General features: G+C 48.5%; 2 protein-coding genes across 2 annotated transcripts in view; one reads left to right on the forward strand and one right to left on the reverse strand.

Annotated features, from left to right (window-relative positions):
• Nucleotides 1-25,342, forward strand: part of EPS8L2 (EPS8 signaling adaptor L2) — a 46,914-nt gene extending 21,572 nt beyond the window's left edge. The window contains exons 4-21 of the mRNA XM_065838936.2: nt 4,629-4,693; nt 7,244-7,405; nt 8,083-8,232; nt 8,366-8,445; nt 8,584-8,723; nt 10,768-10,847; nt 11,314-11,440; nt 11,761-11,849; nt 13,071-13,145; nt 13,711-13,859; nt 14,026-14,152; nt 14,520-14,635; nt 18,082-18,193; nt 19,212-19,319; nt 20,063-20,204; nt 22,029-22,212; nt 22,549-22,681; nt 23,023-25,342. Of these exons, the coding sequence (XP_065695008.1) occupies nt 4,629-4,693; nt 7,244-7,405; nt 8,083-8,232; nt 8,366-8,445; nt 8,584-8,723; nt 10,768-10,847; nt 11,314-11,440; nt 11,761-11,849; nt 13,071-13,145; nt 13,711-13,859; nt 14,026-14,152; nt 14,520-14,635; nt 18,082-18,193; nt 19,212-19,319; nt 20,063-20,204; nt 22,029-22,212; nt 22,549-22,681; nt 23,023-23,094 (2,111 nt within the window). The 3' untranslated portion in view covers nt 23,095-25,342. The remainder of the gene's footprint in view (nt 1-4,628; nt 4,694-7,243; nt 7,406-8,082; nt 8,233-8,365; nt 8,446-8,583; nt 8,724-10,767; nt 10,848-11,313; nt 11,441-11,760; nt 11,850-13,070; nt 13,146-13,710; nt 13,860-14,025; nt 14,153-14,519; nt 14,636-18,081; nt 18,194-19,211; nt 19,320-20,062; nt 20,205-22,028; nt 22,213-22,548; nt 22,682-23,022) is intronic.
• The window catches only part of GATD1 (glutamine amidotransferase class 1 domain containing 1), an 80,839-nt gene that overhangs the window by 33,392 nt on the left and 21,745 nt on the right, over nt 1-25,702 (reverse strand). The window contains exon 9 of the mRNA XM_065839009.2: nt 24,860-24,977. The gene's annotated coding sequence lies outside the window, so the exon portion shown is untranslated. The remainder of the gene's footprint in view (nt 1-24,859; nt 24,978-25,702) is intronic.

The raw sequence follows: 25,702 nt of genomic DNA on the forward strand, positions 1-25,702 counted from the left end.
GCGTTCATTCATACAAAATTCAGCAGGCAGAGGACAAGCTGTGCATAAGGGCAGCGTGGAGCCACCCGGGACAGGCGACTGCTCCTCCAAAGGCTGTTCTGGCCAAGGCAGTTCACCTGTCACAGGTGGACGATCCCTGATCCGCACCTGCAAGCAGCCACGCACCTCCCTGCAGAAGCCATCCCGGCATATTCACATCAGCCCAGCAAAACCAGAGCCAGAGTTAAGCTAAAGCCAATAATGATGCATCCACAGAACGGTCTGCAACGTTTCACCACATTGCTTTCAAGTAAACAAACCTCTTTTTTTAAAGCACCCAATGCTTCTTGGACAGATGTGGCCCAAGACTGACTATTTTGTGATCTGCAGCCTGGACCTTCAATTCTTTCTGTGTTGCAATCAAAACTAAGCACTAGGAAAGAGGGAGATGTCCATGTTTTGGCACCCTGCTGCCCCAGAAAGCCTGGCTGTTTTCAAGCCTGGTTATATTTGCAGATGCCAGCAGGAAACGCAAAAATAAAAGTTTCCATGGGTGTGGGGCCAGGTAGAAGCCAACAAGACAAACTATTTCAGAAAGAACAAGCAGGCATCTTAAAGAAAAGGACAGGAAAGCGAATATGCAGAAACGCCCCTTTCCTCGCCCTGGGCAGCTTCTGGGACGTCACCTGAATGGCATCCTGAGACAAAATAGAGGCACTTTGTCCCAGTTCTGTGACTCTGAAAGGTAATGCAGAAACTCCCCCAGCCCAGACCATCATTGCAGCTCTGTGAGCTGTTCTACCAGAAACCCCATCTATGGTCTGGTTAGGCTGTTTGACCAGAAACGCAGTCCTACGCCAGCCTCCCTCTGCGATCCCAGTGCCCCCGGTACACCTTCCCCTCCTGGGGGAGCAGCAGCTCCTGGCGCCGCTCTGCACCCTTCCTTTCAGGGCTGGAGACATTTGTCTGTCCTAATGTAAAACACCTTTTTTTCCCAGACCGACCACTTCAGCCTTTTCCATTCCCTTTGAAAAAGGAGGGGATGGGATGTCTTAAAAATCCAAATTTGTCTCCGTCACACACAGACGCAGTGTTCTCATTTCCATTAGTGTCATCTATTTACATGAGAAACGCGCAGAGAGGAAATTGAGGTTACTGAGAGGAAAAAAAAGTTCCTCGCATCAGACCTGAGTCCCTGGGGGGTGTGTTGCCGTGTGCCCTATTCCAGCCCTTGCCCCACATCTGAAGTAGGGCAGACTGCAATTAAAACACCCAGCAAACACAAAACTCCATTGACCCTTCAGTGCGAGCCTGAAGTGGGAAGCGGCTGTGCTGAAATATTAATTAATTTACTCAAGGTCACTCTGGAGGCTAATGACTCAGATGGGTGCTGTGCTGGCTGTCTGAGGTCTTTACCCCCCAAATTGTCCTTGCTCCACCTCTGAATTGGCACTAGCGGTGTACAAGGCGGCGGCTCAGAGACCTGCGTTCTCTGTTAACCCTCTGCCGCTGTGCCCACCAACAAATCACTGCTACTTGCGAACGCCAGTCCCTTCAGGGCTACCAGGAATTAGCGGCAGAAGCAAAACACGCTGTTGTGTTTCCAGGTACAGAGATACAAGGTGCAAAGTACTCAGGTGTTCTGCCAAGCTGATAGCACACCCCAGACTTAAAGAGTGTTAGAAAAGGGTTGAAAAGCATTAGAAATCAGCTTCTGTCAACTCTGGCTAAGAGAAAGGTGTCAATCCCAAGCTAAATCCCAAGGAAAGCTGCCCTTGGGGCCAGTGCTTGCTCCAGACAGCCACCCGCCAGAGATGCACATCGAGCCTGAGCTGAGCTCAGGGACATGTTCATCCTCCTTCCACAGAAGCCAAGTAGAAATAAAAGCATATCAGAGATGCAAGGGGAGCCTGGGGAAGAGGTGGAACCCAAAGCAAAAGCACAGGGCAAACCTGCACATGTCCCCCATCCTCCCTTGTGCCTGACCAGCACTTTGCAGCCCCAAACCATGGCAGATCGCTGGTGTGAGAGCACCTGACAGCAAGAAAACAGCGCAAAAGCCTCACAGTCTAATACACCCGAGAGGTCTGAGCTTGTTCCAGCATCCCCAGTTTTTAACCACCTCCCTGACTCTGATTTCAGGACAGGGAAAGAAACCCCAAATCCCTACTGGGTGTGAGCTACATCAGAGTAAGCTGAAACAGGAGCATTCCCAGGGCTGGGTGGGATGGCTGGAAACCGTGTCCTGTTCTGGGCAGGAAAGATCCAGGCAGGACACTGTGTGTTCCATGGAAGGGCCTGCACACCAGGAAGGACATTCGCAGAAATCCTGGCCATCAGTGCCGAGGAGGCAGGTGCCTGTCCGACACTTTAACGCTGGGGAAGCAGCAGATTCAGGCCAGCTTCTCCTTCCTTCACACAGTATCTACTGGCAGGAGGTTTAAATAACAGCTATTCAGGTGAGAAGTGGATACAAGGACACCCCAGGACTAAGCTAAAGCTCCAAACCGGTGCTTTGGGATTTATTTTCTGCTTTTAGCAGAGCAGAATGCTCTGTTTGCTGCATTTACTCCTTGCTAGCACCCTTCTGCCTGTAAGACCTAAAGAAGAACACTTGTCAGAGTTGGGAAATCACCCCCAGCCAACACTCGGGCTGTAGTTCAGTGTCACATCTTCTCCATCACTATCACCAGCCTCAGGAGCTGCCACCCTTTCCAATCCTGACCCTCATTTACTCGTCCCATCGCTGCAGCCCACTGACCCCTTCGCTGTCCCCGTGCAAATGGTTGTGGGACAAGTTCACTCAGGCGAGCTCAGGGAAAGGGACAGACATGATGCATGGTCCAAAGCGGTGTGGAACAGGAGCAGCAGCAGCTGCTGGAGAGGTTGTCCATTTGCAGGAGTCTCAGGGATGCTCTTGGAGAAGATGCAAAGGTCAGGCTTAGTAGATCTTGTAGAAAACAACTCTGCTTTGGGAGTAACCAGGGGACTGCACTTTCCTGGGGTGAAGAGGTCAGAGACCATTTTTGTTGGGATATAGTCAGAAGAGGAGAAGGCTGTCAGAGCAGCACTGCGTCTGTCTCCACCTGTGCTGAGCACAACAGCTTTCCCTTCTGTGGGTGCTCTGCTGTGTCCTCTGCCCCCCTGGCTGGACCCTCTTCCCACGCAGAGACTCCCGGGGCGGGCAGGTTTGGCTCACGCACCAGCTCAAGTGCCCCCACTGTCAGTCCCAGAGCCACCTCCATAAGATACACTCGTAAAGAGCCTGTTAGCAAACGCGCAAACAACCCAAAAGCAAACCAGGAGCTGTTCCCTGCTCGTATCGCCCACACTCATCGCTCTTCCTTCTTCCGCGGCCACGCACGCCCGTCGGGCAGCAGTGCTCTTCAATCACATGGGACGCGCTTCTAAAAGTATAAACTAAGGGAACAGTTTGGAAAGTTCTACCTTGGTCTTGCACTGCTTCACCAAAAGTTCCTTTCTTTAAGATAAGTTTGGAAGCTGACCAAACAAGTTCCTATGAGGATATTAATCTTCTAGGTGACAGCCTCTTTAATGTGAAATTTGTTAAACGAGGCTGCATTTTCTGTGTTCTAAGACAAGGGGAAAATGAGAGAGCAGTCAGTATCCCCGAGAAGGCATTAAAGACAGCTCTGAAGCAAACCACAACCAAACTATGATCAATACACGCTTCTTTAAAGCACCAGGAGCCCTAATGTTTGCTGTGTTCTGAAATCCCTTTGGTTGTGACTGTTGCTGCAGAAGCCACGCTGTTTCAGCACAGGCTTTACCAAGTGACAGTGCACAGAACGGTGGCAGGATGTCCTCTGCTGGCCAGGAACATGTTTTCAGTTCGGATGCTCCCACACCACTGCGCCTGGAGAGTTTCTCCTCCACTACTCAAGCAATTTATTAATATAAGGAAGCCCTGGACAAGCACCAATTAAACAGCAAGTAAGAGCTGGCAGGGTAAATTCTTATAGGATTATATTTAATATCCTCATGAAATTCCAAGCAATTTTCTCCCAGTTGCTCTTGACAGCTGCTTTCCAGTAAGAAGTGCAGGAAGTAACGAAGATCTGTGGCCTCATAAAAATACTGTACAAGAAACACAGGTCCTGACTGGTTGGCCTTGATCCCCACAGCCCTTCCTATCTGCAACTCGAGTGCTTGCCAGGAACCACGGGCAAGCAAACTTAACCACGTCACGGTAGCACAGAGGGTGCATTTGGAGGACATTCCAGTGGGCTTTTATCTCCAAACTGCTGGGTTGTGGTTGGGTTCTTTATTTCTTGCCACGTGCACATCCCAGCCTCCCCAGCCCGCGTCCCAGCGCATCCCCCATCGCCCCTGCCCTTTATGCTACGCTTAATTCCCCCACAAGTGCTGCTGACCTGCAGGAATTACATTATCAGCAGCATTAAGGGATACAAGGTGAATGTATACGCTACACACCTGATTTGCCAATCTCTGTGACAAAGGTTAATATCGTTAATATGTCCTATTATTCTCAACACTCTGACTGAAGCGGGAAGCTCAGGGACTGACGACTGTAGCTGCCCATCACGAGAGCTGTAATTCCCAAACCCTGCTACACCCATAAACAGCCACTAACATAAAGGCTCGTTTTCTTCTTTTTTGTTTTTCAGAACAAAGGAAAAAATACTCCAACTCCAATGTCATAATGCACGAGACTTCCCAGTACCACGTACAGGTGAGCGCGCAAGGAAACCTTACGGAGCGAGCGGCCAGCGTCAGTGCCAGATGCTGGTAACACAGTGTATAGGAAAATGAAGAGCATACATAGGTAGAGCACAGGGATTTCTTCACCACGGACACTTGGAGGGGATAAACTACATGCCTGTGAGAGCAGCACAGGTCCTGGGATGATTCTTCTCCCAAGACTGACCCTGCTCCATCCTACAAGCCAGCGGCTTCAGGCTGTATGGGCTTCTCTCCTTTCTCTCCTCTCGCACATGTTTCTTTGAACTAAAAAGTGACTCCTACCAAGTAAAGTCACCCATGGAAGCAGAGAAGGGACTTTAAACCATGACATGTACATGAATTCTTCATTAATTATGCCACATGCCACCTGTTTCCAAGTCTCTGCCTTGAACTTTGACCAAGGCAAACAGCATTTCGGGGGCAGGCACTGAGGTAGGAAGACTTCTCCTCACAAGAGGCATTTTTACACCCTCTGAAGTAATCTGTAAGCTGATCAAAGTCTAATAGCGGATGGAGCCATTGCCCATTCTTACAAAAGCTGCTATACTTGAACGGAAAGGGGTTTTAAGGAGAGAAATCCAAGCCAGTAGCAAGCTTCTCTCACTCCACCGGTATCTAAAGAAAATGGAAAAGTAAAAAATACCCTAAAAAGTCCCAGTTAGACAAGTAGCAAACCCCTCCATGAAAATTAACTTACCTAACAGTAAACAACGCAGGAATTTATGAAGATTGTAAACCTGGTAGTTATAATAATAGAACAGATAAGAGTGCCCGTCATCAGGTATAAACCAATTCCCTTCACTGCTCAGAAAGCAGAGGGTTTGTCACCTCTGCACAGATAATATTGACTTTGTGAATACCTTCTCGTGCACTATTTTACAATTACAGTAATGTATACCCAAGCATGTTTTTCGTATCTGATGGCACGGCTAATCTCAGCTTTCAGCTCCAATACCTGCCGGCAGTTTTATTTAGACAGCGCCTCACCCACTACCTTTGCTGTGCGAACACAGGAGCGGGTCTTACACTCTGCAGTTTCTGCTCTTCTCTGCTCCTTCCAGTCTTTGTGAATTATCCAGCCCACACCTGCACAACAAATTGCTCACCACAAGCCCTGCCCACCCCTGATTCCCAGAACGGAATTCCCTTCTGCCTGTCAGGGCTACCACCACTTTAAATCTCATGAGTTGAAAGTGGTACTGAAGACAGACAGATTTTCCCCCAGTCCCTTCTCTTCTCACATTTTGTAGCTCTTTGCTTGCCAGTCTCCTGGCTTCTTGTGCCATGCCATGCCATGCCAGACCCTGACCCTGTAACAAAGAGCCAGCACCAGACAGAAACTGCCTGAACCTAAAAAAAGTTGTTGTCTGATCCCTGGGAGAAGGCACAAAGACAAGGGATGGGAGAGAGAAAAGCCAGGCAAATCTCATCCCTGTCACTACAGACAACAAAGAGCCTCTCCAAATTTCACACCCCAATTTGTGGCTTAATTAGGGTTAATCTGCTCCGGGGCTCTTCAGCTGACCCCCAGCTCATTCAGCAGCAATGTGTATTTACCCTGATGGGACGAGAGGGTCACGTTGGTGGATGGGCCATTGATATTCTAGGGAAGAGAGAAGGAGCTGGGCTGTGAGCTGCTCAGCGTGGGGACCACCCCGGCACAGACGCCTTGCTCAAAACTACATCCTGCCCACCTGAAAACCTTTGGCCTTCCTCTGCTCGAGAAAGTTGGTTCTGACGGGGAAAAGCTTCAACTGCTTTCCCACTCAGGCACATTCTCCTTCCCGTCTCCTCCCTGGAACACAGCAGGGCAGAGGGAACAAGGTGAAACGGGACCGTTGCCTTCTCCTTCTCGTTTTTTTTCCCCCTTCCCCTGTTATCACCTGGACATGGCCTGGCCGTGCTGTCACTGCCCCAACCTGGCTGCTCCGAGCAGGCAAAGCTCCAGCTTCTCCTGCCGCAGAGTCCCATCTGCTGGCACACAGACGTGCTCCCCAGCCCAGGGAGCAGCGCTCGCTCCCAGCGGCTGGTCAAAGTTGAATAAATTACCTGATTTCTGGAGCGTGAGCTCTTCTGTGAGCTCCTTCCCTGGGACAAATTCCATGCAGGGAGATCTGCTAAGTGAGATGAGCAAAATGCTTTTAGCTTGGCAAGTGAAGTTCAACTACCGTATTTAAACTTCCAAGCCAGTTTCAGAAAAGCCAGGGGACTAACTCGTGTGTATGAAGCGTTTGCAAACACGCACTGCTGGATGGGAGCCAGAGCTGCCAGCATTGACATATGATGAGATAAATATGCAAGTGGTGAAACTCGTTATGAAAAGCCTTGCTGTGTTACGAAACCCTGATCTTTCACCACTATGGACAGGCTGGCACTAACAGCCAGAATATAAACTTTTGGCAGTAACTCTTTTTCATCCCTCTGCTCTAAAGGGCAGACAAACCGTAGTTCAAGCCTTTGGAGATGCTCTTAGCACTGATTTATGGTACATACAAAAAGCTTTTTCACCCGTTTTCTCCTCCCTCCCTCCCAACTTCAGCACTTGGCCACCTTCATCATGGACAAGAGCGAGTCCATCGTGACGGTGGATGACGCCATTCGAAAACTCATCTTGCTCAGCTCCAAAGAGAAGATCTGGACGCAGGAGATGCTGCTGCAAGTGAACGACAAGTCCATTCGCTTGCTGGACTGCGAGTCGCAGGTACCCAGAGCTCTCGGATGACACGCAGGGTGCAGCGTGTGCCCGTTTCTAAGGGATCCAAATAAGGGCAAATCGCTACCAAAATCCACTCCTGGGCACGCAGGGGCTGGTTGACTCTAATTCAAAGGCCAGGTGAGTGTGGGATGGTTTATTCGTGGCTCCAGAGCACAGATGCTCCAGGTGAAAGACACCTTGAGCTGTGCTCCAGGCCAACAGAAGTGCTTTCTGTGGGAGCGACACGGAGCCACAGGTCCATGGAGATCTGCAGGAAGCACAAGCAGAGTGGGAAGGACGCATTGCTAGCATTAAAATAACACACAGGATCAGCTGCCTGAGAACAGCGCCCTGTTTTGACAGGTGATACGTGTATGTGCACAAAAGGCACACAGCAGCCAGAGAGTGGCACAGAGATGGTGCCACCTGATTTTAGCAATGAGAAGCGAAAGAATATTAGCCCAAGGTCACCCAAGGAGACAGTGGGAGGGTAAACCCCTCGCAGAAAGCACCTTTCCTCCCAGTGCTCCACTGGGATGGCTGACAAGCGTACTAGTGCAGGTAAAACAAAGCGATTAGACAACGGTGAGCAACAAAAAACCCCAGGGATCCCAAGAATTCATACACAGCACCACTCCCCAGCGGTTCAATGGTTCCCCGTTGCCTGAGCCCTTCTCTTCTAGGAGGAGCTGGAAGACTTTCCGCTGCCCACAGTCCAGCACTGCCAGACGGTGCTGAACCAGATGCGCTACTCCTCCGTGTTGCTCCTGGTGTGCCAGGATTCGGAGCAGCACAAACCCGACATCCACTTCTTCAACTGCGACGAGGTGGAGGTGAGCAGAGCCCCCCGTGCCGCTGCAAAACACACAGCACTGGGTGCTCCGGCTCTGCCAGCCCCTCCGTGCTCAGAGCCCTCCGTCCTTCCCAAAGCAAAGCCCTTAAAAACGTCCCTGTTTTATCTTTGAGGCGGAGATGGTTCACGAGGACATAGAAAGCGCCCTGGCAGACCACAAGCACGGGAAGAAGATACGGCCACAGACACTCAAGTAAGTACCGCAGGACACAGCCGGGAGTTAGAAAATACATTAAAAAGCCCCTTTTACGATGGTGCATTCACACACCAGTCTCTCAGAAATGGGATCAGCAGCCACTGACGGGGTTGCTGTGCGCTGCTTCCCTTGCAGAGCAAACCAAGAGAAGATCAAGCAGAGGCAATCCATCCTCCCGCCGCCGCAAGGGCCGGCGCCCATCCCCATCCAGCATGATGCGCGCGGCTCGGCGGGCAACAGGAACCGGGTGGCACCCCCGTCCCAGCACAATGCAGGTACCGTCCTGGGGACAGGGGACTCAGGTTGGACACACAGACCCCCTGAAATGGCCTGTGGTCGTCTCAGCGCCTGCACTGCTGGGGCACAGGGAAGCTCAGTGTCTTTCACTGCGTTGTAACACAGACACGCACCAAAGGCACAACGTTTTGTTTTACCTCTGGCTGTGCTTTATAAATGCCTAAAAATTGGGCCAAAGGAAAGGTTTGTACCCACTGGGTTAGCAGTAAACATTTGCTCAACAATTCAAAGCTCCTAGAAACTCCTTGTAATGACACCTGTATTGGGGGACACCGAAATTCTCAAAAGAGGTGAAAGCCCCTTGTAAAACTGAGTCACCGTATGAAGTTTGGACCAGGCACTGGTGATCAGAAAACGCACAGACCTGGTCAGAAAGGCAAATTCCTGGCCCTGCTGGCTTCACAGGAGCCAAGACTTCACCCTTGGAAATCAAGTGGTTCTCATTAATTCCCCCAGAGCTGAGCGTGGAAATGCAGATCTGAGCTCACCTCTCTCATGCGCTCATCTCAATTCTTATTCCCAAACCATCCTTACTGCAGCCTGTTTGAGCTGGCTTGAGAAAAACTGTATTTCTCTTTGCAGAAAGAAGTAACAAAAATAAGCTCTTGGTAACAGAAATAAGCTCTTTTCCGACAAAAGCTCAAGTTGACTAATGATGACGCAAAAAGATTATGAGCAAAATTTAAGCCTTTTTATCACTGCCTATTGTTCCACCTTCCCTTGGGATTAACTTCTGTGTTCAAGGAAAATCAGCAATCAGGGTACAACATAAAAATCCAAACACCAGCTGAAAAGAAAAACCTCACATTCGTTTCCCTAGGCTGGGATCTGAAGCCAAGCAGCTGATCCAGCTGCCTGTCTCAGGTCCAGCTTTGCACAATGAAAATCAGATCTATAGTTCAGAGCTGGCCCACGTATAAGCATCTCTGTTCTGATGCACAGCAGCTTTCCATCAAACAGCCTCTCCTTTGATACGCGCCTTGTTGCTTTTTCTACAAAACCTGTCAAAAGTAATCGCCTCACCTTAACCATTAAAGACAATGTATGTTTTTCATAGTGCTTCACCAAGGCCGCCTCCCCAGTTCACTGTACAAATCCTGCTCTGCAACACCCGGCCCTTCCAACCCCATTGCACTGAGCTGATGCTTGATTCTTTCCACAAGAGGCAACCCGGCAATTGCTCACACTGAGACACCAGCCCCTGTCCAATTGCTCACACTGAGACACCGGTCCCTGTCCAATTGCTCACACTGAGACACCGGTCCCTGTCCAATTGCTCACACTGAGACACCGGTCCCTGTCCAATTGCTCACACTGAGACGCCGGCCCTTGTCGGTCCCCTGGAAGCTGCAAGGTGCCTGTGCTTTTCCACTGCAGGATGATTATTTTTTAACACCCATTGAAAATGCTTGAGAGACTGCACAGGAATTTGTACAAACCCGTTGATTTGTGCACAAGGCTGCCTAAACTTCAGTCGTGCAGAATTCCTGCCATGCTGCTTTCTAGCAAGTGACATTTGCATTCACTTCCAGGTCTTATTTTGGTTTTTCTCAACTACTATTTAGATAAACTGATAGCTCTGGGACCAGGAAGGCTCCTGCAGAGAGCTGGGGCTTGAAGAGCGAGTGGGAGTTAATCTAATCACACTTCACACACACGTGGAGTGCTCTTCAGTGGGCATAACTCAGGTGCATCAAAGGCAAAGGAGCTGGTGACTCACGGCATCTGGAGACGGGGCTGGCAGGTCCCTGCCCGCAGCTGGACGCTCTTCATGATTCATTCACCGCTTCTATTAGAAAACAGGCAGCGCTATCAACACAGAGGGTTGATGGGCAGGTGCTGTGAGCTTGGAAGATTTAATCGGCAACTTTGATCACCTCCTGCTCTTTGTGATCTCCTGAGGTGCTCTCATAACCCAGAATAAACAACCAAGCTGGGAGTCACCATCCCACAGGTCCCTGCATTTCATGGAGCCTATTTTCAGCCTCTGACAGTGAATGTTTCTCTCTCCCTCGTTTGCAGACTATGAACGACGAGGCTCCAGTTCTCACGACCATGAAGAGTCCCGAGCCATGCTAGCACAGAAGATTGAAAAAGAAACGGTTGGTAACAAGAACAGCACACGGTCAATAGGCAGAAGGAACCAAGGGGCTCCTCCCTAAGCAGACATTTTAGGGATAATCCAGTCATTGCTAAACTGATTCTCTTTGTGTTTGTTCATGAACATAAGGTGGGTCGGTTGCAATCCCTGGGACAGTCACAACCTCCTCTGCCCTGTGGTAGCTCTGCTCCTCCCCAGCCCACAGGCCGCTCTGGGGGTTATGTTCCAGACGCCCACTAGCAGAGAAGTCACTTTGTCACATGGATAAGTCCAGCACACAACCAGGCACAGCTTTGTGTTCAGAAAGTGATGAATTCAGCTTCATTTCATGCCTGGATTCCCCGTTCCTGTGCATTCTTCCGGGAAATGAGGCAGGCACAGAGCAGCACACTTTGGATACAGGGCTTCCCAGCTGCGTGCGCTTTGGGCTCCTTTCACCTTGATTTGTCGTGTTTCTGTCCTTGCAGCAAATCCTGAACTGCACTCTGGATGACATTGAAGTGTTTGTCGCCAGGCTTCAGAAGGCTGCAGAGGCATTCAAACAGCTCAACCAAAGGAAGAAAGGGAAGAAGAACAAGAAGAAAGGGCCAGCAGGTACAGCTACAGCAAACGGGGAGCCCAAGATAAAGGTTGGGAGGAGCCCTCAGCTCGCAGCCCAGCAAGGCCAGGCTGATGCTGCAGCACGACCACGGACCCAACGCCAGCTACACCAGTTGGGAAGGTGCCGCTGGTCTGCAGTCCCCTCGTAGCGCACACAAAGCCTCCAACACAGAGGAAAACTTTGAGTTTTCTTGCAGCCTTGATTTCTGGCAGCTCTAGTCTCAGCACCTTTCTGCGTGCCAGCAAATGAAAGTGTCCTGGCCAGGGAAAGGGATGCTCTGATTCAGGTGTCTTTCTCTCCACCCCCCCGACAGAGGGCATGCTGACCCTGCGAGCGAGACCCCCGAGTGAGGCCGAGTTCATCGATTGCTTCCAGAAAACCAAACTGGCTTTTAACCTCTTGGTAAGTGACAGGGTATTTCCGTGCCATGTGGTGACAGGGCTTTTTCCCCCATATATCGCAGTAGTAAGCACTTAAAGTGAAATTTGACCTGAACACATTATTAAGGGACAAAGGCATGATTCCAGATTCTTCAGAATCCAGAACGAACATTGTGTCAGGCTTGTGCAAGTCTCTTGGGGCAGGTTGTTAAACTGAAACTAGAGCGTAAAGTCCAGGAGGGGACAGAGCAGCCAGGGGCCCTGCGATGCCTGGAGCTCTTTGCAATACAGCCCTGACATGGGCATAGATAGAGCCAAAACTGCCGTGCCCACCTCCAGCACAGCTGCACAAAGGCTTCTATAGACATCCCTGCCCTACATACTCGCTTCTGCTTGTGGCCGTTGAAAGTCTGGGTAGTTTTCTGAGAGCTGTAGTCCTTGTCATCCTTACAAGGCATAAAACAGAGGACTGCAAATATTTAAAGAAAAAAAAAAAAAAAACAAACACACATAAAGAAGTCTTTTCTACTTTAAATTGTTCTCATCCCACTCTTTCTAGAGAGCAGCTGCAAAGCTGCCCGAGCCAGGGGCCTGGACAGTCTCTGGCTAACAATGACTGATTAGCAATAACTTGGCCCCTCCTTGCCCTGAGACCCCCGGCTCCTCCTCTTTCTCCCCTGAGGAGCTGTTGTCGGAAAGCAGAATGCTAAAGATGCTGCTGTGAAAGCAGGAGGGCAATGAGCCAGAGGGGAATTCTGTCAGCTCTGACCAGACCTGCGCAGTGAACGCAGCTGCAGGAAAGACCCTGGCGGAGCCTTGTCCTTGTCAGGAATTTGCCAAGGGACCCCGCAGAATACTTGTTCTGGGGGAACCAGTGGGATTTTCGGCTTTGCAAGAGACAGAAGCAACAGGCCTGGCCCTTCCTCGCTAAGACTTTCAAAATAAGCGGAGGCTTTCTGCTTCAAATAGCTTCAAAGGGACTGGTTTTAACAGAGTATGGTATGTGCTCTGCTCCTGAAATTCGGCACTCTCAGAAACAGACACCAAATAAAAATTATCTCAGACTGGATGATTCCTACTCCCTGATGACTCTTCTTCCCTGATTTCAGGGGCGCTGGTGAAAATTTCCTGACTCCTTAGGCTGTGTTAACTGTCACAAATCTCAGCAACAATCCCTTGATGTGACAGAACAGCGAAGGCAAAATCAGGTTAGGATTAAAGCCGATTTCCTTTCTCTTTTCAGGCCAAACTGAGAAAGCACATCCAGAACCCCAGCGCTTCCGAGTTGGTGCATTTCCTATTTGGGCCGCTGGAACTGGTAAATCTGATTCACAGGTTTCACTGTGAACTTACTTCTTATTTCTAACATCGCTTTTGCACTTACAGGCAGCAGAGTATGCAGAAGGGTTAGAAAACTGCTCACAACTGGCTAAACCTTCCTCAGTGAGGTCAAGAAGCAACAACGCCAGTGTTTCTGGCCTCTGATCTGATTTCCAGCTTGAACTGAGTACACAAACCCTAGCAAATATGAATCTTTCCACCTCATTAACAAAGACTCGCTGTGAACAAAAGTTCAATGCAGCTTTGGTTCCACTGGGAATCTGCCTGACCTCACCTGCAAACAAACCTGGCTCAATATTTGCACTGAAAATAGGAAGCAGAAATCCCAGCTTGAAAAAGCAGCCAGAGGGGACACAGAAATACCAAGTGATTTTCCATGTTTTTTCAAGTGCCTGTGGGCAGGCACAGAGACTCCAAAGAATCAGGGCCACTAACTTCTCTCTCTTTTACTTCTGCTCTTTTTTGTGTGTGTGTGTTGGTTTGATATTTCGAACATTTCCTGCAAAATCTCTCCCATCTGTATGTATCTGTGTTTAACCCAGATTGTCAGCAGCTGCGGTGGCCCCGAGCTTGCCAGGTCTGTGGTCAGCCCGCTTCTTTCTAAAGACACCACCGACTTTCTCAGAGGACACCTGACACCAAAAGAGATAAACCTCTGGGAATCCCTGGGAGAGACATGGACCAGGTCCAGGTGAGGACAGAGCTGTGGTCTCAGCAGGTTCCCCAAGCTCCTGAGAAAGGCAGACGGGATTTTACAGCCGGCCAAGGATGCCTCGATGCCCCCGCTTCTCCCTGACGTCCTTTCAGAGACACGTTCCCTCTGAATCTCACCGCATATTCCCTGCTTCATGTCCTAGAGCCGAGTGGCCCCGAGAAGCAAATATCCCCACCTACATCCCCAAATTCCGCAACGGCTGGGAAGCGCCCATGGAGATCTTCCGCGGAGCGCCCTGGGAAATAGATATCGGCCACCTGCAAGAAGAGGTCAGTCTCGGGCGCCCCATCATCCTCGCTTCTTTTCCTCTTCCTCCCCCTTTTTCAGAGTGAGAGATGGCTCTGTGGAGTTTGTAGTGGTCTGTAACAAGTAGTCGGCTCAAAGATCAGTTGGATCTGGTCACCCCAGTTAAATATGGAAGGAAAATAAGGCCAGAAAAGGGCAGCAGTAATCAGCCTCACCTCCTGCTCAAGAGGAACTGGGATACTGCACTGTAACTGAGTCCCAGGGACACAGGTTTGCCTGAAGAACACTTTGACATGCACCAAAAGCTTCCAGGCCACGATTCATCTCCCGCTATCACTCTCCTCTGACACGCTTTTCCTGGTGGCACTGACTCCATTTTTCCCTTTCCAGCTCTCGTCAGCGAATGGATATCCCTACCGGAACTCCTCGCTCAAGCGTGGCCAGAGCGCTGACCAGACACAAGCCGTGGACGCCTTCAAACAGAACGTAACTCAGCATGTAAATAGGTAAGAGCGGCGCCTCGGCTCCCCCTCCTAACCGCAGAAACACCCACTGCAACGTAGCACGACACCAGGATGTTTTGGCACCCCAGTAGATAACGCTCTGCCATAATTCAGGCTTGTTAACAAGATCAAGAGAAAGATTAGATGAGGGATTATTCATGTAAACACTGTCGGCTTTTTAATCACCAGCAGCTCTACAAGGAAATGGGCTACATTTATTTTCCACCCCAAGAGGCAAAAATATTGACTGACTTCACTAGTCAATCAGTAGATCTTGTTTCATAACATCAGCTCAAAGCGATAGTAAGGATCATGTGCCAAAGAGACCGCGCTGCACTTTCATTCTCTGCTTGTTCAGAGAGGTTCGTACCTCTCCACTCACCCCACAGCCACAACACCTTGCGCGGGAAGAACCTGCTCCTAGGAGGAACCCAGCAGTAAAGCGTGAGCACGTGCAGACTTTCTGCTGCGGGGGAACGCAGCCCGAGCTCAGCAGCACCGCGCGGAAAACGTCTCAAGCGAGGAAGCGCCCGTGTGTTTCACTGGAGGCAGCAGCTCCTTTTGCTTTTAGACACAAGCAAAGGGAAAGATACTCATTAGTGACTGCATAAACAAAAAGTGTTTCCAGCCCTGCTCATCACAAGTGACAAGGTCTTGATTTCACACAACTCATTAAGAAGATAAATGTAGAAAATGAGGAAAAACCTCCACTTTCTTCAGAAGCCTTGGAAAGTTCAGTTCCAACCAGGCCACCCCTTGGCCTCAGGCTTTTTTCCAAGGAAAGATGTTTCTTTCACGATTTAATCAAACACTCTGCCCTGCTGCATGTTTTCCATCACCAGTTACTCAGTGGTATAAAATCTTTAGGAAAGTACTTCTGGTTCAGAGATTAGAGGCTTTTCACCGCCTTGCTTGTTTACACAAGCTTATGCCTTTGAAACTTTCACAAAGTCTCCAAGCATCCACAAACTCTTCCCAAACTGCAAATGAGCTCTCTGCCACACTCTGCTTTGCAGTGATTGACGTGACCTTATCAACTGCACATCTTTAGAGATGGGAAACCCGGATGCAGCAGAGCATTTAACCACACACTTTTCTCTAGCCAGCTCTGGACTGGGGCAAAACCTTCAAGCCATGCTGTTTCTTTCATGTTTTTATGTTCTAATCTAAACATTTATAAGCTCTACTACAAAAAAAAAAAGTTCAAATTCACAGCAAAATACCTTAAATCCAATTATTTCAGCATAATAACTTATTCTTCCCATTCATCCCATCAAAGGTCCTGGTGGACCCATAGAATGGTGCAGATACAGTGTTGAGTAGGGAAAGAGCAATAACGAATTCTCTTTTCCAAGCCCGTTTTTCTCAGTGAGATTACGAAAAATAAGGAGAGCTTAGTTTACTTGAGTATATTTGTCTTTAGTGACTGGTAGACAACACACATAAAACATTTTCCTTTGTTAGTCTCAGCACAGACAAACCATAAATAGTAGCATGGAGTCCTGAAATACAAATTACAGCTGCCTTTTTACCAAGGTGACTGTTTCTTGAGACATCGCCCGGTCAGGAAAGAGCCAAGGAGGATCTCCCTTGTCTGGGGACAGCTGCTGTGCTTTAGAGCCGAGGAGGATCTCCCTTGTCTGGGGACACTGCTGTACCTTTGTCCCTACTGTTCAGACCGTCAACAGCAAGTTCTCCTCATACATAATGTTTAAGAAAAAACCCCCCACAAACAAACCCCATCAAAGTCAATGGCACTGAAGCAGATGCTGAAATTGAGAATGTGCTGAGACGCCCTTGTGAGCCCAGAGCAGGTCCTGGCCAAGTCTGGCCGGCTGTTTGCCAAGATGACGGTTCTGGGACAGACATATTTCCTGCTATACTCACACTTTTTTCAGAGCAGTTTGAACTAGTTTTCTAACTGAGAGACCCTATATTAGCAAAAATACCTGTGCATCGGTATTGTTATTACAGTAAGGCTTTTCGCTGCAGACAAGTGTCCTGAGAGCCCCAAGCAATATTGTCATAATCAAAGGATGCTTGTGTAAAACCTCAGTGTGTGTGAAGTACACATCAGCCTCAAATTCCTGCAGCCGTCACCTCTTTCCTCACAATCCATTTACCTTCCAGAACGCTAGAAAATAAGCAATTTCTACATACCTCAGGTTTTCCTCCCCCTCCCTGCCTTCGGGCACTGAATTATCTAGTGAAGACATGAAAATGAACTGAAACGGCACAATGACCTCGCTTTTCAAAGCCAGGTGTTACAGATGCCTCAGCAGCCCACACAGAGCTCCCACAGATCGCAGGTTTAAAAATCACTGAGTAAACCCAAGAACTCAGTAATGGGAAAATATCGGGCTAAAAAACCTCATTGCCAGCAGTGCTGGACATCAACAGAATTGACATAAACCGGAAGAGAACCTGCCCCATTGGCACGACCACTGTGAACACAGCACCCCAGAGTCTTCTGCACGGGGTAGCTGTGCAGGTTGCAAGTCATAAGGAGAAAGAACAGGAGAAGGTGCATTCAAATGGTTCCTACCTGCCCTTACACAACGAGGCAAGACGGTTTTTCCACACTGCAAACAGTTTTGGAATTTAAAAAATAACATTACACCCATTGGAACTGGAGGAGAAAAAGATGAGGTCTGCAAAATTTTCCTAAGGCAAGCAAAAAGTTATGAAAAAACAAACTATTGCAGTTTGGGTCAAAGCAAATATTCCATTCCACTTCTTCACCATTTTCAATTTTTGACCATTTACCATACTTATTGTGTCTCTCTCTCCAAACAAAAAGCAAGTTCAATGTTGAAAGCTGCATAGCCTTGTGTCAGAAGTTCCCAAACAAAACCCCAAACCACATTTCTCTTTCCCCAAAGTGCACCTTAGAATAGAACCATTCAAACTCACTTTTCCTGGGAATGCGCAGAATTCTGTTTTGGTAGCTCAGCACTCGCTGCCTGGTGAAAACCCCAGATCTGCAGCCAGTTCCACCACCACTCATCTCCAACACCCTCTCCCTTAACACTGCCTCCTGCTTCTCCCCTACCCAGCCACGTGGGGCAGTTGTTTCCACTTAGCAGGACAGAGGTTTTCACACTTATTTTTCACAGGAGGTGCAATCAGAGCATTTTCTTTGTGCTTTCTCAATCTCCCCAGTCCTTGCAAAGCAGCAATTGTCAGGGGAAGGTGCCTCTTCTCCCACCCTGAGAGCAGCAGCCTCGATCTCCAATAAAGCCACTAACCCAACAGCTTTTTTATTCCCGAACACATTTCACTAAAATGAGGGGTGAAAATCCTCCTTAAAATGGAGCAGCAGAGAGGCACTGCCCCCTCCCAACACAAACATTCATACCACTGTCCCTCTGTCTCTTGTGCCACTGAACGTTTATTTCCCTAGTTATGACATGGGCCTCCATTAAAGCTCCATTTTTTCTCTTCGGCAGGAATTTCGAGGCGCAGGGAATGGCTCTGCCGAAGAGATATGCCAAAATCCGCTACGATTTCACTGCGCGAAATGCCAATGAACTCTCAGTGCTTAAGGACGAAATCCTGGAGGTACACGAACGCGCTTGGGGAAAACGTGTCCCCTTCTCCCCTTTCCAGGAACGGGACAGAGATCTGCAGACACCGCCAAGCGCCAACTTACTGTTGTTTGGGGTTTCTGAGCAGTGACATGAAGCTTTGCTCAAACGTAGGGCCTGCGGTCTGAGCTGGAGCAGGCTGGCTGCACGCACCGCCTCATTTGCTCAGCTGAAACACATCAGTCACATCTTAATTAGCAATGAGGAGGAAGGAAAACAAATCACTGCTCACCCACTTGCTGGGCCTATGTTCATTATTACCATTCCCCCCCACCCTGCAATGATTTTCATAACCTTTCTCTTAGCACAACACTGTTGGCAGCTGGAGAATGTGGGACATGACTTGGTTTACACACTGACAGATCTATGATGTGAAAAGAAGAGTTCTGTTCAAAAGCACAGCTAGAATGAGAAACGTGCATGGGTCTTGCCAGCAAGGCTCATGCATTCGGGGAGGATTACTTAAAAAAACAAGAAAAAACTCAAAAACCTCAGAGTTGTGGGTAAGAACAAGCCTGCTGAAAGGAGCAGGGGGCGGTGCAATCTCATTGCCACGTGGTGGTCATGATGAGATTATGAGTTTGATGTAACCTGTAATCAAGTGATGTGATAAGACTCTGGCATCTTTGCTAGGAGCCACTCTTGATTTTTTTTTTTTTAATGCAAAAAGACAACACCAACTCAGTCATTGAGAAGAAAACATACGGAGAAACAGGCAAATTAAGCAGGAAGTATGAGCTCTCCCACTCTCCAGGTCTGTTTCCCAGAGATGCTCTCCTGGTCACCATCAGGAGAAATTCTGATGCTGTTCAGGAAAGGTTTCAGTCCTGAACTGCAAAGGAGCGTGACCGACCTGTTTGCCAGCTCCCAGCCTCAATGATGCTATTCTGCCAGTTTCAGGTTACTGTGTGGTTTATTTCCACTACATGCTGTTTACGTACGCCAGCAATCTGATGTTCTCACTAGCAAATTTGTTTTTTCTCCTCTCTCAGGTGTTAGAAGACAACAAGCAGTGGTGGAAGTTGCTCAACCGGAGCGGGCAGGCTGGTTACGTCCCTTATAACATCCTGGATGTGGTGAAACTGGAAGAGCTGGAACAGGTCTGTAGGCAGGTGATATTTAACTGGGAGCCAGCTGCAGGGAATAGTCAGCCTCCCAGAGTAATCCTGTAATTAGAGGTCCCTGGATTTCTCAGGATGCTGTGCACAAGTCAGGATGAACCCGCACAAGTAGAAAAAACAATATCCTGGAGATTCCCAAGCCTCCTATGATAAAACTCTTGCATTTTGCCACCATTTACCTTCGCCCTCCCCAAATGAGGCTTATCCTTCCGTCCATGCAGCAGCCTTGAGCGGTGGAGAGCCCCAAATGCCCTAAGGAAGCAGAGAATTGCTTCCCCACTTTGGTATTTCCCAGCTTGGGCAAAGCATAAGTTGCTTTCTCTTCATATACAAATTCTTTTGAATCCTCTGCTCTCCACACCCAACAAGTCCCCTGAGCAGGAAGTTCTGCACAGCAGAGGCTGAAGGGCCAGCTCAGAGCCGTCAGCCCCAGCAATAGAAAGGCAGCACCAAACACAACGTGTCTGTGTGTGACGTGTTCTCCAGGGCTGTAAACGCCTTCACAGAGTCTTTGGCCTTTGGCCTGGGTTCTGTTCCTTCCCATTAGACCCCAGAAATGAACTTCTCCCACGCGGCTCCGCCTGAGGTCACGTCAGCCCAGGAGAACACGGCAATTTGTCCCTCGACTTGCTCTCGTGGGTGGGAAGCAAAAAGTTAAAGAAAATGCAAAATGGTAAAAAAAATAAAATCTTACTTTTTTTTTTTTCTTGTTGCTCACCCAGTCTAACCAGAGGTACAAAGGAGAACTGAACCCCAGGGGCTACGGACCATCCAGCCCGTCTCACAAGCTGCCTGCCAGCTACGCGGGGGACAAGTGGGGCAGTGAAATGTTATCACGCAATTCTCCGCAGGACGCCAAAGAACGTACGTGTCCCAGAGCGCGCTCCCGGCACCTCTTACACCACACACAGCAGCCTCGGGCAGTCAGAGAGCTCAGCACCAGGCTTTGCATTTTGGGACTGAAACTGAAGCTTTTGTTCGCTCTCTGTCCTGGGTGTTTTCTTTCTTCACTCTCCCTGTAATGGTCTGTCCACTATTTCTGGTTGCTGTGTGCACATAACCAGACCTCCCCGAGTGTGGGTCCCTCTCCCAATGCTCTGCACAACTGTACCTTTCAGCAATAAGCAACAGGCCAGCAGTGGGTTTGGAGGGCACGTACAGAGGAGATTCCAGGTGGTCCCACAGCCAACAGAGCAGCTCTGAGCCGCTCACTGACTCACGCCATGGCACCAACAGGGCCGAAATGTGATCAGCTTCACCCTCCTCCTCCCAAGGAGGGAGTTTCCTTTCCCACCACCACATCTCAGTCTGTCTCAGCCCCTACTCACATTCAGGGCAAATTATTTCTCTGGCTTCCTTCGCTCTTGTCTCCTGCCACACACGCAGTGCCTGCCTGGCCTGGCCTTTCAGGTGCTTTCAGAGAAGGCGCAGCCAGTGGATCTGCCAAATATGAGATTCACATCTGTCACAGAGCACAAGAAAGCTCAGGAGCCACAGCCAGGGCTCAGCCCCCGGGCACTCCTGGAAGCAGGAGCCCTTCGGCGATGACAGAAAACCCCAAAATACAAACACCACGGCCACATATCTATCAATAACACTGAGCTATTCTCCAGAGTCTTGAGGAGTTTCAGGGAAAAAGTGACACTGGGTGACGTGTCACTTCAGTCCAAGTGTGCTGCTCACTCCCAGCTCGCGCTTCCTGCCACTCGTATCCAGCTGCACAGCAACAGCTGCAGGACCTGGATCAACAAATTACTTATTAGAAGTAGCAGTGAGGACTGGAAAGTGGAGGGAGCAGGGCTGCAGCTCAAACCCAAGACTAACTGTATTAGGTGATAAGAATAGGTATTAGCAGAACTGGCCTTCCACTTGGAAGAAAAATTGAAAGAAAATAAATGGGAACATGGAGGCACAGAAAAATGGGAACCTCATTCTCAGACACAGTCAGGCCTGCCTGACCCCTGCTGCCTCATGTGGTTTGAGTTTTTTCCCCTCCCTGCTGCTAAGTTTGCAGGGCAATTTCCTTATTTCAACAGCCCAAAGGGAACTAACTCACTCGAAAACAGGAAGCTGATAAACTAAAGCAAAAATACAACAGCAACATCAGAGAAAAAGGACCCTGTCCCTTGTCACCGTTTGACAGCATCAGTGGGAGCAAAGACACTGCTAGATCAGGTGTTACAACCTCCAGCAAACCGCTCCTAGTCGGTGTTGCGGGGTTTTGTGCCCTTTGAGGTGTGATGAACAGGATAGGTTAGCAACCCGAGAAACAAGATCGGTCCCAATCGAAATTTGTATATAAAGCAGGTGAAAATATAGATCCTCAGCAGCGCCTGCTACAGGCACCAGTCTCACGAAACGAGTGTGTTCTTATCAACATATTCTCCTATTATTTTGCCAGATATGACACCCTTCTCCCCCCATAGATGCTTCCGAATGAGAATATTCCAGGCAGCCCAATGGGTAGTTTTACCCCTTCTAGCTAAACGCAAAGGCCTGTGCAGATGCGAGCTCTCCTCTTCCACACCACACCAACCCCAGCTGAATGTGGACTGGGGAACATGTGCTTGTTCAATGAGACAGCTGACCTGCCTTACAGTTTCCCCACAAACACATTCATTTAATAGGATTTATGACTGAAGACTGGATTTCATTCCCTGCTCTTCACCTTGTGCCTCGTTTCCCCAGAACTTATTCATCAAATGGACGAGCTGAACGATGAGTTGCTAAAGAAGATCACAAACAACAAAATTCAGCCTCCCCAGAGGAATTTCAAAGTGGAAAAGCCTCAGGAAGTCTTTGTGCCCCTCACCTTCGAATCCAGCACTGAAGAAGTCAAAGCCTGGCTGGAGGCAAAGTCATTCAGCAAAGAGTAAGAGCTGGTTTACTGTCACACAAAATGCTCGTCCTTTGTTTAAAAATGAGTTGGGGAGCTTGCAACACTTCAACTGGATTACAAGTCACTTGTATTCACTTACAGAGCTTGTGTTGCAAATTAGATTTCAATCATATTAAATCCAGGCTATATGAGTACATGCTGAGCCCAAACTTACTCCCTTTCTTTCTTATACACTATCAAATAAACCTTGTCTTACAGCGCAGCAAAAGACCTAGTGAATAGCTGCAAATAAAGGAATGGTCTTGCTTATTCACACAACTCACAGAAGCCCTGCCTAGCACAGTTACCTCCTGCTTTGTGTCCCCCCAGGACAGTGGAACACCTCGGCATCCTCACCGGAGCTCAGCTCTTCTCCCTCAACAGAGAGGAGCTGAAGAAAGTGTGTGGTGATGAGGGCAACAGAGTCTACAGCAAAATCACAGTGGAGAAAAACCAGCTGGAGGTAAGTGGCTTTCTGGACAGTTCCTCCTGCAGCAGGTACCTGTGCCAGCAGTGCCAGGCATCCCACTGAACAGGCATTTTAAGAAACACAACTAAAACAAACCAACAAAACCCACACAACAAAAAACTCCCACACCACCTAAAAATCCTGAGAAGCCTTTTAAGGGAAAAGGCCCCCAATCTGTAAGGCAGATCACCCCACCTCCACTAACAGATCTGCCATCATACCGGTGTCACCCATCCATTTGAAACTAGCTCTGCTCTTACAGGATTAGTTAAATACTATCATTGAACTACAGTGTGAACTTCACATTCAAACTTCCTCTTTTGTTTCCATTCTAGAAAAGCAGAGGGGAGTCGGAGCTTCAAGAAATCATGAAGCGTCGCCAGGAAAGGATTGATTCCGCTAATTAAAATCTATCTGCTTTATTTCAGCTGTTAGTCATAGTAGTGCAGAAAAAGGGAACGGAAGCAATAATCCCTAGTCCAGAGGAGAGACAGCAGGGCTCCACACATAGCTGTGTAGTTGCCATCAAAGTGACAATTTCTTGAACACTGTTGGTAAGGGTAGACAATAAGACCATGTTCCATTGGGAAAGGTGTTTTAATATTGCATGAAGTACTTTTTTTTTATATATAACTATATATTTTATACTGAAATTTTATGTGCATGTGATCAGAGCGGATCGGAATTCACACGCGTCTGAATTTATGACAATGGCTGCGTTTGAGCAAAAAAGACCCTGCAAAGCTTTTCTCAAAGGGCCGGAGCTGCTGCCAACCCCTGGGCAGCGCGGCTGGGGCCGCGGGCACGGCGGGGAGCTCAGCACAGCCCAGCATGAACCATTCCAAGGCGGGACCAGGAAACAAACCTTTTCCCCCACTTTTCACTCCCTTCTCTGTGGCAGATGTCCCCTGCAGCCCATGGCAAAGGTCCTGTGACAATTCCCCATCCTTCTGTCGGGGGAGGCTGGAATTGCAGCACAGCCCACCTGAGACTGGCTGCGTCCTTAAACACACGGACCAGTTAGTGCTGGCTTTGAACCGTGGAAACGGGCTTTCCTTGTGTGATCAGTGCAAGATCTGAGTGAAACCTGCAGTGATTTGAAGCTGCGAATAGGTGAGCTCAGCCTGATAATCCTCACTTAGGCCAAGGCTGGGGCTCAGGGCAGCCTGATCCTGCATCAGGCAGTTGCAGTATTGCCAAAGCCAGGTCTCAAACACGGAGATAAGCCCCTGCCATTTGCTCCCAACCCACTCACACACCCAAAGCCCTTCCCAGGGTGTTGTCCCCACCTTCGCATTTGCATTGCAAAGAGAAATCTGAAACGCTTCCTAAATATCTAAGGAACATAAGCACACTTGGAAAGGCTGTTTTAATACTAAATCAATGGCAACAAGAAAAAAATAATAATTTAATTTTGTAGAGGGTGTTGTTCTTCACTTCCTGTTTTTCTTAATAATGTTATGTGCATATGTATATATCTATATCTATCTAGCGAGGCACTCCCCCACTCCTATGGTCTCTAAGTAGGGATAAGGAAAAAAACCCCTTTCCCTAGAGACACAATTAAGTGATTTTGCATCAATAATTTACTCAAACTTTTAAAAGCTCAAGCAAGCACACAGTGGATTTCCTGTCCGCAGTAAGTTTGGCACACACTGTATTTATATTTTACTTACAGACCAACCTGACAGGAATGCAGGAAAGCAAACACATCCACAGAAACCGCCCAGAGTGGCAAGACTTCGTCTTTCTCTCTCATGCACACACAACTTAACTGAGTTCCTTAACGGGAACTCAGGCCCAGACTCCACAAAGACTCACACACATGCTTTCCTTTACGCCCTGACTGTTCCCACCTCCTTTAAAGGTTAAGCACGTGCCCAAGTCTTTGCACAATTTGGGCCTGTCCTTGTACATTTAACAGAAAAAGCTCTAAAGAGGTGGCTGGGGAACACACGTCTAAATCGGAGAAGACTGATGCACCTCTCAATTTTGGCTTTGTTCTTCCAAAAATGTTTCTAATGGATGATGTATTTTCTTAATCTTGAAAGAGGACATTGCTAGCAGCTGTGGAGTCAGTGTGCAGGCAGGGAAGTGACAGAGGAGGACCATGATTTTAGTCACAAGCCTGCTGGTCTGCCACAGGGGCTGGAACCTGTCAAGGACACTCACCTTGTCAGGGAAGGATGAAGAGGACAATCCTCCTGAGCAGCCCTGGCTCTGGATTTGGGAAGCAGGTGTGAACACTGGCAAACTGTTGGTGTTACGAGCACAGGAAGCTAAATAATTTCTAAAATAAAAATAAAAACAAAGGGTAAGCTAGGAAACATGACACCATTTGTGTCCTTGGGTATAAAGGAAAACAAATCACACAGACTTAGAGCTACTTGGGATTATAATAGGCGCGTACGCGACAGTTCTGTAAAGCTGGGAACCACGGAAGCATTTCTTAAAACAAATATATTGGTAGACCTTATTGCAGAAGTCACTTTTAAAAATTTCCATACGACTGAGCTGTGCATCTGTTATATTTGTACTGCCTGCAGATAATGCTATAATGTACTGTACATTAATGTAATTGAACGAAGGATAAAATGATATAACCATGCACTGTATAAGATTTATTAAAATAGTTAAGTTATACTTATAACTCCATCTCTGGCTCTTTCACTTGCATATAAATTAAAGCAACAGGACACAAAAACAGTTGTTAAGGGCTGGCTTTTCATAACGACTTGTCACTGTGAGGCTGCCAGGCTGCACAGCAGAGTATCTGAAAGCATGTTTTTCCTTTTCCTGGTGGGGTTGCCCTGCAAAAGGAAGGATGTTACAGCCTCAATACCACTCATGTCTCACAACAGGGGCAGGTGAAAATCCCACACACTATTGCAATCAAATGCTGGGAAAACCATCAGCTGAATCCAAACTATTCCCTTTACTGAAGAACAAATCTCTCTTACCTCTGGAACATGCAACTGAGACAACACGCCAGCATTTACACACACAAGCACTGTC

The sequence above is a fragment of the Patagioenas fasciata genome, chromosome 5 (assembly GCF_037038585.1).
Source record: "Patagioenas fasciata isolate bPatFas1 chromosome 5, bPatFas1.hap1, whole genome shotgun sequence".
Lineage (NCBI taxonomy): Eukaryota > Metazoa > Chordata > Aves > Columbiformes > Columbidae > Patagioenas > Patagioenas fasciata.